The 12,273-nt window shown below is 41.5% G+C and overlaps 1 protein-coding gene across 2 annotated transcripts in view; it reads right to left on the reverse strand.

Annotated features, from left to right (window-relative positions):
- Positions 1-248: 248 nt before the first annotated feature.
- PPM1H (protein phosphatase, Mg2+/Mn2+ dependent 1H) overlaps positions 249-12,273 on the reverse strand; it is a 320,891-nt gene continuing 308,866 nt past the window's right edge. For both annotated transcript variants that reach the window (XM_058308360.2, XM_058308359.1), the window contains one exon: positions 249-4,837. In XM_058308360.2, the coding sequence (XP_058164343.1) occupies positions 4,690-4,837 (148 nt within the window). In that variant the 3' untranslated portion in view covers positions 249-4,689. The remainder of the gene's footprint in view (positions 4,838-12,273) is intronic.

Consider the following 12,273-nt stretch of genomic DNA (forward strand, 5'->3'; position numbering starts at 1 on the left):
ACCACATGATATCCATGGTAGCTCTTCTGGATGCATACTTGAAATGTATTAGCCTCTACTACTATTTCCGTGAAAGCTTATAGTGTTAGCATCACACCCCTCTGGATTTTCTTTTGAGTCTGTGTTCACAGCTGATAACCCAGGAGTCGGCCGCAATGCGCTCATACCATTCCATTACCTGATATGAAGAAACTTCACAGTGAACTCAAAGAAATGACATAAAAAAGTTTTGCAAAAGATGTCCTATATACATATATATAATATTTTATTTTAAAATGTCATAGAGCATATACATCTCTTTAGCTTTTCCATGGAACATTGCACCTAAGTTTCAAATACACTAAAGAAATCCCCTTTACTAAACAGTTTTCATTTTTGGGTTACAAAAGTCAATATTTCACAATCACAAAGCATAAAGGTACATGGTTCTGAAACCATTTTCAGGCAGATTCCTCTCATTCACTTTATACAGGATATTTTTGGAAACCCAGATCTTGGTGCATTCCTTTAAAATGATCTCCACCATGGCCTCTCTGGGTGTCCAGAAGAGACAAAGAAAATGGAGGCAAAACAGGGGTAAAAGAGCAACCTCAGGGCTCCCCAAACACAAAATATTCATGGAAGATGGGGAGAGCGGAGGACACGAGGTTCTCCTTCAACTACATCACAGTAGAAAACAATAGCACATTTACACTTTCATTTGGTCACTGTCTATACCTGGTTGCAACATGAACACAACTTCATTTAAGACAGAAGAAGAAAAAAAATAAAGTTATTTACACAAATAACATTATGGATTAACAACAGCAGTACTCCCCTGACTGGCACCCAAAATCCGACAGTCACGGTGCTCACAGAAGAGAAAGCTGGGCTGCTTGTGTAGTGTTCTTTGAAAAATCCAGTGTACACACATATGCCACATGGCCCACACAAAGCAAAAATTTGCTCAGAGAGGTGGGCTACAGTGTTTAGGCTGCAGCATTTTTCTATGACTGTAATTCCTCAAAAATCCAAGTTCCTAACATAAATTTCTATCCTGTGGCCTGAGAATGTTTTACTATTTTGATTCAATCTGGTAAATCATAGGATCAGCCTGGTTGTTCTTTGCATAGACAGGGTCTCTCATTGCTCTCTCCAAGTGTCTCAGAGGCACTAGCTTAATAAAAATAATTCTCTCATGAAAGCTTAACATATTCACCCTGAAAAGACTGGAGATGTCGGGTCACTTAAGGAAAGGTTAGACCCTCAAACTGTGGTGGTTAAGAAAGCCCCCGACTACTTGTGGCCTTATATAAAAAATTGATTGGCAGATGAGGAAGGAGGGGAGGGAAGTGAGATCAAGAGCAGAATCATAATTTTAAAGATGTAGGAGATTATTTCCTTGAGTGTTTCCACACTAATGCTCTTGGTAAGCCAAAAACCCTGCCCGAATGACCAAGATCTGAGGCCAAATCTGGGTACTAGGACCCTCTTCCTGCCAGTATCCCCATATGGCTGCAATGCTTTCCAAGAAGTAGAAGAATGCTTAGAGGGAGGATGAAGGCGGCAGGCCCCACTTGGCTAAATGCAGCTCCATGACAGTAGTTGCTAAGAATTTAAAATTTAAACAGCCCCGATTCCCCAAGCACAGCAGGTAAGTATGCAGAACCACAGCACATCTTGTCTAGCTCTCTGACTGCCAACACTGCTCTGATTTTAGGTGTCACAAAAGCAAAGATTTGGTCACTACCTAGCAAAACGCTGCAAAACAGGGATGGCATTTGAGTATGCTCACTTTAAGGAAGGGAGTGTCACCAAATAGGCTGAAGAGTAGAGGCCAGTCCAACAAAGAGCTATAGAATGGAAAGAGCCTCTCGTTAAACGAAGTGGCCACCCCTCCCTGCCCAAGACAACCATAAAGAATTGACTAGGAAACCAAATGCTTTTTATTAAACAAGTCTTCCTCTGAGGCTATTAGGGCAAGCAGATTTGGTTATCAGTCAGATACACATGATTTCAGAACCATGTATAATTATCTTTTGCAGAATTTTGAGTGTTACCTTTTGACCTTTCCAGGAAAGTTTCAAGGGTCTTCCTGTTATGTAAACATAGTTACAATTCTGGGTTGGGGTAACTTGGAGCCTAGGTGAAAAATAAGGCCAACAACAGAGTAAGCTCAATTTACTCAGCAATAGAATTGCTGCACAGATCTGTTGTGGGCATTAACAAATCATTTTTCCATTTTTGAATTATTTGCCTTTCTGTAGTCTCCCTCCCATTCCCCAAAGAGAAACATGGCTTGAGCTTGGTACTAAGATCTTTCTACCCAAGGGGACTTATTTTCCTATGGCTTATACGAAGTACCTGGATACATTTCTAACTAAGACCTGTAGGACTAAATGCTCAAGACTTTAGGGTAAATTGAAGAAGGATGTTCCAGGGTTTTGTCTGCGATGTGCCTTGGTGGCAGATGAATTAGTAAATTGAGTAGATGGGTGTCACGACATTTACTGATTATCTACACTCAAATTCTCACTCTAGTGACATGAATAAAACTACTGAAGCTCAAGGTCAGGCCCAGATAGAGGTCCAGGAATGGAAAGAAATGAAAGGAAATGGAACTTTGGAAAGAGGTGATTGCTTGTGAGGATGGTTTCCCAAATAAGGTGGCCAGGGACCTCTTTAAGTTTCTAATTTGCACAGGATTTTGGTAGCTGGGGCAGAAGAAAGTGAGCCAACTATTGTATGATGCCTGAATGTTTTCCCATATCATCATATTCTGCCAGGGAAGCAAATGGTTTATGACAAACTTCTCCCCAAAGAGACACTTGGGGGTGACTAATAGCTGTAGAAAGGAGAATAAAACCTATCAGATAACGAATCTTGGAAAGGTAGTAGTCAGATTGTTGCCAGCCTACATTTTAGCAAATACCTGGTAGATGAGGTCCCAAAGTACCAAGGCATTTTACCATAGAGTAGAATGAATTCATTCCTGAGTGAGAAGGCTTCAGACCTTTCCTAAGTAGGTATCTACAATTCCAGGAATGCAGGTGACTTTGTACCCTGGAGGATTGGCTATTTTCTCTCCTTTGGAGAAGGAATTCAAACAAACATGAGAACTGGGATTAGCCCTCTAGCATTTTGTGGGGTCCTATCATTGACCTATTTCTTTATTGTGGCAGTACATGTTTTAATTACACAAAGTTGCCCAAATGGTGATGACACCACAGTAGGTCTGCAGGAAGAACACTTATTAATTGAACTTAACTCTCAGAAGTTCCCCCAATACTGAGAAGTAGTCTGTTCAAGAGATGATGTTATTTTTCAAAATCTATTTTGCGATTCCTCCTGGCAGAGAAACAATAGGCAGACAATGGTGTCTACTGCTTCTGTTGCTGCTTCTCTTTTGAGGAACACTTGGAAGTAGAGTTACGTGAGAATTGGGGTCTCAGTTAGTGGGTAACAAGGGCATGAGTCTTTGGAAAAGGAACAGGGAGCAGAGCATGAAGCATGAGAACGACCAGTCAACCAAAATCAAGCTTACTTTTATTAAAGGCCCATCCTGAGTAGGACTTGCACCAAGATGATGGGGAAAGTAGAACCGCTGTGTGACAGATTTCGGATACTTACATTGTGTTTGGAGTGGCTTTGGGGGACAGTGATGTCCCATGGGACGTGGATACAGAATGGGGAATGGTCCTCAAATAAGGTATGGTGAACTGGCTGACATAAGCAACTTCCCTGACATCTGCTCTGTTAAACACTGCTTCACATGTTCCCCATAGCACAGCAGGTAGGGGGAGGTCAACCATTCTAGAAACGGAAACCTAGATTCTTACCAAGAAGCCTCAAGCCACAAGGGGGACCAAGACAATAGAGGAACTGTTGGTCCAAAGAAACACCCACATTTCAGAAAAACACAGATTTGGTAAGAAAATGCAACCCGGCAACAAATTCAGTTATACAACAAAGACAGCACTCTGCCTTGCTCCAGATGGCTGCCTGGGTGGTATGGGGTGGAGGCTACGGGGACCGCCTGGCTTGGATTTTGACACACAAATTCCTCAGTGAGGAGTTGGAAAGTCCCAGACCTGTTCTATGAAAGGGAAAAACATAGATTGAAGGAATGTCAAAAAGGAAAAAAACCCAAAATCCCTGCCTCAGCCTACTGTCAAAACAAAAGAGGCAGAGAAAAAGAGAAAGAAGCATTTCCTGAAATAAATCTCAGGCTTACTAGAAGGTGGGTGCTTACACTTTCTGAGGTATAATCTCCAACTTTCCAACACAGCACTTTTAACCTGTAGAAAAGTTGGCAGCTTGATAGGCTGAAGAGTCTTCTGCCAGTTACACCTGCAAATGGCTGCCCCAGCTATTCTTTAGAAAATAAATAAGATGTATGTGCCCCAAAACAGGCAGATGGCCATCTAAGAGGCCTAGAAAAGGGATCAACAGAAACATAACACGCAATAGCAGCCTTTGTGTTTTGCTCTTGTTGAGCATCCAGACCTGTTACTAAAGAGGAAACTGAAATCTAATGGTCATCTTGAAGCACAGCCAAAGGCCTTTGGGCAGCAAACTCCCCACCAGTCCAGCCTGAGCTGGGAAGAGCTTGCATCACCTGGAACTCAGCCAGTGCACTTCCCAGACCCGCCCCACAAAGAGGTACCCCACCTTTCTTCCCCTCCATCCTCCCAGCCCCCTGGGCTGTTTTCATGACAGTTTGTTTCCATGTATTAAAGGAATGACATATACAGAAATGTCGTCCCCTGAGCCCAGTCGGTCATTAGATATCCGCCATCCTCTGTCCTTCAGGACGCCCCGAGCACGCATCACCAGGTCCTGAGCTGCCAGTGTATACCTGTGCAGGAAGAAGCAGGGGTGACACGGTCAGTAAAGGCCTCCGGCAGAATCTGGGGTAGGGTGAGGCATGGAAGGAGGCGTTATCTCTGCAGCTGTGCAAACAGTCTTCAAATATCTTCAAAGCCACAAAATGCCTAGGTCATCTTTTGCCAGAATGTGGGGTGCCTAGTGTGAGATTACTTTTTAGGCAGTAGGCAGACAAGGCACTAAACACATTAAATAACCTCCTCTGCTTCTCGGTCCTCTTTTGACGTTGCTGATCACGTCGAGGAGAGTGTCTTAGTTTGATGCTAGTGTATCTTTAACAAAGATATGATCAGGTGCAAAGCCTTCCACGGAAAAGTGTCTAGCTAAAAAGTACATGGAAAAACACGAACTTATGTTTTCAATATTTTTATTTTTAGGGCTAGAATCCTTTTTTGACAAAAGATAGTCTTTTTTCTGTTTGTGGCTAGAGTGTACAAATCTAAAATATGTTTGCTTTAAAAAATAAGTTGATTTAAAGTAAATTAGGGGAAACGGACTTTGGCCCAGTGGTTAGGGCGTCCGTCTACCATATGGGAGGTCCGCGGTTCAAACCCCGGGCCTCCTTGACCCGTGTGGAGCTGGCCATGCGCAGCGCTGATGCGCGCAAGGAGTGCCGTGCCATGCAAGGGTGTCCCCTGCGTGGGGGAGCCCCACGCGCAAGGAGTGCGCCCGTGAGGAGAGCCGCCTAGCGTGAAAAGAAAGAGCAGCCTGCCCAGGAATGGCGCCGCCCACACTTCCCGTACTGCTGACGACAACAGAAGCGGACAAAGAAACAAGACGCAGCAAATAGACACCAAGAACAGACAACCAGGGGAGGGGGGGGGAATTAAATAAATAAATAAATCTTTATTAAAAAAAAAATAATAAAGTAAATTAGTAATAATAGTGCATGTGGCACAGTAATATAGCAAAAATGCAAAGGCGATGTGTAAATGACTGACATACCTCGGTGTGGGTGCGCTGCCCTACCACCCTTATCAGTGCCACCTGCTCCTCCTGGCCAATGTAGGTATAGTGAGGGACCCCCTCCCCCCGAAATTTAAAAATGGATTATTCATAGAGATTTAAACTATAAACTTAAGGAAAAAGGTTGCCTCCCACACTTCCAAGACAAGACGATAAGCTGATGGAAGTTATTAACATCTGGAGAAAGAATGTAACATGGTAGGTGGTTTGGGTGGGCATTGATCTTGGTTAGCCTTGATACATGACAAATGAGACAAAACATTGACCAGTATCTACTTCAAACATTAACCAGGGCAGAGGGAGGCTTAGAAATTTGGTTCCACTGGCAGGGGCATATATAGAGGGAGACAGATTACTCTCTCAGCCTATGCTATTAATCATATGATTCACTTTTGTTCTGATTTCTTCTTCACCAAAAATCCTTCTGACTATGACCTGCCTCGCTATGTAGGCCTGCCTACTGGGAAAGAAAAAGCTAGTCATTTGTACTTTAAGAATATTAGTTATATTTCTCTGTATAAATGTCAACTGGCATTTTGATTTACATATCTATCTTAGAAGCTTGGTTAAGGGGAGTCCAGCTCTGATATAATGAATCTTTTCTCTGTACATTGATTAAAGCTGTTTCTGAACCTGAAAAGCTAAGGGCCAGACTCTCGTACATCACCAGGATAATAAACGTCACTCTATGAGGCCTCTTGGAAGCGAGCTTGTGGGCCTTTTATAAGAGACCACCCTGATATTGCTAGTGAACTTTCCCTACTTGGAATGTCTCAGCCTTGACTTTAAAATTCTGAGTTATGGAATTTAAAACACCAGAAGCCTATTTCTTCCATGAAAACCTCTTACGGTGTCAGTGAGATCTGGACCCATTAACTGAAAACATTAATATAGCTGTATAAAATGTATGAAGTTATATTAAGTAAAATACATAAAAACTAAAAGGAAAAAAAAAAAAGACAAAACAAAACCCAAAACACCAAAAAAGCAAAACAAACAACAACAACAAAACTGTTATGACCTGCCACAAATGAGATGACAGAGTAAGATGTTTCAGGACTCCATTCCCCCATAAAAGCTTTGCACAACTAGCAAGAACTGGCAGCAACATCTTTCTCAAAGCTCCAGAAAAAAGATAAAAGATGCAATAACAGGGAAAGTACCAAATTAAGAAAAAGGCTACTTAAAAATGGTTAGGATCTTATAGTACCCCGGTTAACCCCTCTATAGCGCCTCACTGGCTTGGCACCGAGCCAGCCCACATTTCCAGTGCAGATCCCTGGTCCTGGTTCCAGAGGGAGCAGACTAGTCCTTGTGCCCATCCTGTGTAGATGCCTGCTCCAATCTGTTTGGTGTTGGTCTGAGGAACTAGCCATTTCAGAGCTTACCCCGTGTATAGAAGCAGCTCACTAAATTCTCCTACAGAATGCTATGGAGAGCAGTCAAGTCATCCTGCCTGAGACAAGGGATTGGTGGCTATAGGACATACAGTGTAGTGCCCTATAACGTGAAGAAACTTTCCTAGGGAGGATGGGACATTTGTATCTGGGTTAACGGGGATTCCTGGAGCTAAATGTGTATGCCTGAGACAAGCTGCATGCATGTGCAGAACAGATCAGAGTGGACCCTTTGCTTTGGCCTCAAGCTACTCTCTAAACTCACTGTATAGAAAAACCTTGAAAGACAGCCCTCATGCAGGTCCATCTGCAAAGTTTGGGAAAGGTATTTTCTTCTTTTTTCCTTTTTATATTTTATTAGCTCCTGGCATTCAAGAAAAGATCAAGCCTAACACTAGCAGGGTATACAGTAAAGAAGAAATGCCCCAGAGTCTAAATTCCAGTGATACCAGACTAAAATATCAAAATGTCTAGGTTTCAGTAAAAGATTACAAACATACAAAGAAACAGGGAGTGATGGTCGAGGCAAAGGAGAAAATTAAAGCATTAGAAACCATCAGTGAGGAGAGGATCAGATCTGGGGAGTACTTTAAAAATCCCTTAAAGAATACTTAAAAAAAGGTCCTAAATATGCTCAAAGAGCTAAAGGAAAACATGGACAAAGAACTAAAGGAAATGAAGAAAATGACAGATGAGCACAGAGTACCAATAGAGAGATGGAAATTATAAAAAGGAATCAAACAGAATTGAAGACACACTAACTGTAGCAGTTTGATATAATTGATGAATTCTAAAAGGAAATATTGGATTATGCTTGTAAACTGATCTGTACCTGAGCAGAACTGAGTTATGATTAGGATGTTGAGTCCCCACTCCTTGGTTGGTGGGGACACACAGACAAAAGGCATGGCAAAGAACAGAGTTAGCACTTTTAATGTTTGGTGCTAAAGACTTAAACTGGAGCCCTGGGAAGTCAGCATGCAGAGGAAAGAGAAACCAGCCCCAGGAAAGAAGGAACCTTGAAATCACAGAAAAGCAAGCCCCAGGAACGTCAGGAACCCAGGAAGCCTGAACCCTCTCAGATATTGGCAGCCATCTTGCTCCAAATAGACTTTGGTGAGGGAAGTAACTTATGCTTTATGGCCTGGTATCTGTAAGTTCCTACTCCAAATAAATACCCTTTATAAAAACCAACCAATTTCTGGTATTTTGCATCAGCACCCCTTTGGCTGACTAATACACTGACAAATTAAAAATTTCCTAGAGGGGCTCAACAGCAGATTGGAGCTGGCAGAAGAAAGAATCAGTGAACTTAAAAGATAAGACTATTGAGATCATCCAGTTCGAAGAACAGAAAGAGAAAAGAATGAATGAAAGTGAACAGGGCCTGAGGATCCTATAGGACACTATCAAGCATACCAATGTATGCACTGTAGGAATCCCAAAAAGAGAAAAGGGAAAGAGGCAGAGAGACTATTCAAAGAAATAATGGCTGAAAATTTTCCAAATTTAATGAAAGACAAGAATATACACATGCAAGACACTCAATGATCCCTGAACAAGATAAACTCAAATAGACCCAGGTCATGGCATAGTATAATCAAACTGTCAAATGCCAAAGATAGAGAATTCTGAAATCCACAAGAGAGGAGCAATGTGTCATGTACAAGGGAGCCTCAATAAGATTAAATGTCAATTTCTCATTGGAAACCATGGAGGCAAGAAGGTATTGAGATGGCATATTTAAAGTGCTAAAAGCAAAACACTGCCAACCAAGAATTCTATATCTGGCAAAACTGTCTTTCAAAAATGAGGGAAAGGTAAGCAGATGTGGCTCAGCTGATGGAGCATCTGCCTACCATATGGGAGGTCTAGGGTTTGAACCCAGGGCTTCCTGGCCCATGTGGTGAGCTGGCCCATGCAGAGTGCTGTTGCGTACAAGGAGTGCTGTGCCATGCAGGGATGTCCCCCGTGTAGGGAAGCCCACGTGCAAGGAGTGTGCCCTGCATTGAGCTGCCCTGCATGAAAAAAGCACAGCCCACCCAGGAATGGCACCGCAGACACGGAGAGCTGACGTAGCAAGATGACACAACAAAAAGAGACACAGATTCCCGGTGCCCTGGAGAATGCAAGGAGACACAGACGAACACACAGTGAATGGACACAGCAGACACCAGGGGGTAGGGGGGGTGGGGATGGAGAAATTAAAAAAAATGAGGGGAGAGATTAAGACATAAACAAAAGCTGTGGAGTTTGTTACTGGCCCTAGATGGATCCTACAAGAGATGCTATAGAGAGCTCTACAGGGTGAAAGGAAAGAACAGACAATAGATTGAAGCCACACAAGAAATAAAGATCTTTGTTAAGAATAAAGACAGGCATAAATATAAATGCCAGTACTAGTATATTTTTGGTTTTGTAACTCTTTTTACTTCCTAAAGGACCCAAATGGCAAAACATAAAATGTAATGGGAAAACAGTGCTTTAAGACTCACAATGTATAAATGCATGATTTGTGACAAGAACTACATAAAGGTGAGGAGATGGAGGAATACAGAAACATAGTTTGTATATACTATGAAAGTTAAGTTGGTACCAAAGTAAATTAAATTACAGATGCAAGATGTTACATTTAAGCTCTATGATAACTACAAAGAAAATATCAGAATATGCAAGCTCATAGAGACAGAAATAGAGTACAGGTTGTTAGGGGCAGAAGGAAATGCATATAGACTTTCTGTTTGGGAAAGCTTTAGTAATGGAAGGTGATAAGCATACCACTCTACAGTAAGTGTGATTAATCCCACTGAATGGTATGCTTTGGGGTGGATGAGATGGGAACGTTTATGTAAAAAAAAAAAAAAAAAGAAAGAATAAGTAAAAAAAGAAAGAAAGAATAAAGAGACAATGACAATTTAATGCAATATATTATCCTTGATGGAATTTGTGACAGTTTGATTTTGGTGAATCACCTCCACAATTATATTTTTGAACTAATCCATTCCTGTGGATGTGAGATTCTTTGATTGCATTGGACTCAGTTAAGGAACCTTGATTAGATCATCTGATTAGATTGCTTTTGATTGGATTACATCAGTGAGGCGTGACTCAGGTTGGGCTTCTGCCCTCTCACTAGGGCCTTATATAAATGGAGACAGAAAAAACACACACAGAAGGGGAAACCAAGATTTTGATTCTGCCATATGAGAAAGGACTGGAGGATTGCTAGTAGCTGAAACTGAAGCAACAAAACTCCCAGGAGGTTAGGCCCATGGAGCAGCTCAAGGCTGAATAGGTGAGTCATATGCCTGATCACCCACAGCTGAGCTCCACAGCAGGAGAAGGTAGAGAGAGACCACCAGACCTGCCATCTTGCCTCACCATGAGGCAGAATGCTAGGATCACCAGTAGCTGAATTTGGTGAGAAAGCATCTCTGATGATGCTTTCATCTGGACATTTCATAGCCTTGGAACTATGCTTTTACCCCTAAGAAATTTCCCATTATAAAAGCCAACATATTTCTGGTATTTTGCATCAGCAGCCTTTGGCAGACTAAGACAGAATCTAACAAGGGAGGAGAGAAGGACATTAAGATATATGAAAAAATTTAAATATAGTTCATAAGCTTTAAATCAATGTTAAATTTCTTGAGCTTGATAACTGAATCTAAGGTGGATATATGAGAACAGCTTTGTTCTTAGGAAATGTACATAGCAATATTAAGTGTTCAAGGAGCCTGATGTATACAACCTATATTCAAATGTTTAGAAAACGAATTGATAAGTAGATGGATACATCAATTGATGGAGAGATAGAATGATACAGCAAATGTTGCAAAATTTTAAAATTGATGAATCTGGGTGTATGGGAGAATAGGGGGTACACTGAAATTCTCTATATGGGGTTTGCATTATTTTTGTAATTGTAAGTTTGATAGTATTTCAAAATAAAAAGTTAAAAAATAAAAAAACCCACTGAATTGTACACTTTAAAAGGGTGAATTTGATGGCATGTAAATTATTTCTCAATAAAGTCAGTAAAAAAGATCCCTTATGAATTTGCAGACTCATATTAAAAGAGACCTTCATCTAGCCCTATCATTGCATTATTTAAGAACATGGGCTGTAGCAAACACCTCAGGATTGTTAAGAGTCTGTATTAGTCAGCCACAGGGGTGCTGGTGCTATCAGAAATTGGTTGGTTTTTATAACGGGAATTTATTTGGGGTAGGAGCTTACAGATACTAGGCCATAAAGCCTAAGTTACTTCCTCACCAAAGTCTATTTTCACGTATTGGAGCAAGATGGCTGCCGACATCTGTGAGGGTTCAGGCTTCTTGGGTTTCTCTGGGCTCAGCTCCTCTGTTTTCTCCACAAGGTCAGCTGTAGACTATGAGGCTCTCTAGGCTTTGCCTCTCTCCCCAAGGTCAGCTGTAGACTATCAGGCAAACGGCTCTGTCTCTTTTCCCAGGGCTCCAGCTTAAGACTTCAGCACCACACTCCAACATCAAAACTCTAATATTAAGGACCCTTGCATCAAAAGCTCCAACTCTGTCCTTTGCCATGCCTTTTATGATGCGGCCCAATCAGAGCTCTAATCATAACTCAATCACACCCAGTAATAGACAGATTACAAACATAATCCAATATCTATTTTTGGAATTTGTAACCATATCAAACTGCTACAAACTCCAAGTCATAGAGTCTATGGTAGCAGAAAGAAGTATAGCACACCTTGTAGGTGACAGAAAAGAGGGTATTTCAGTTACTATAAAATAAACACCATTTCTCCTGGAGAATGGGTGGTAGGTAAGTAGAATGGACACCCTCTTTTTCTATCTGTACTAAGAAAATCACCAACTTTGAGGCAGAAGACTGTAAGTTATACGTAAGCATCTAGGAAAGAGCATCTATCTCTAAGGGGCTGCTCTTGCTCAGATCAGGAAATAAACAGAAAAGCCTTGAAAGAGCCAAAATCAATGTCACAAAAATCCATGAACTGCACCTCATAGATATATACATTCAGAAGAGACCCCCAGTAACA

The sequence above is a fragment of the Dasypus novemcinctus genome, chromosome 12 (genome assembly GCF_030445035.2).
Source record: "Dasypus novemcinctus isolate mDasNov1 chromosome 12, mDasNov1.1.hap2, whole genome shotgun sequence".
NCBI classification, from domain to species: Eukaryota; Metazoa; Chordata; class Mammalia; order Cingulata; family Dasypodidae; genus Dasypus; species Dasypus novemcinctus.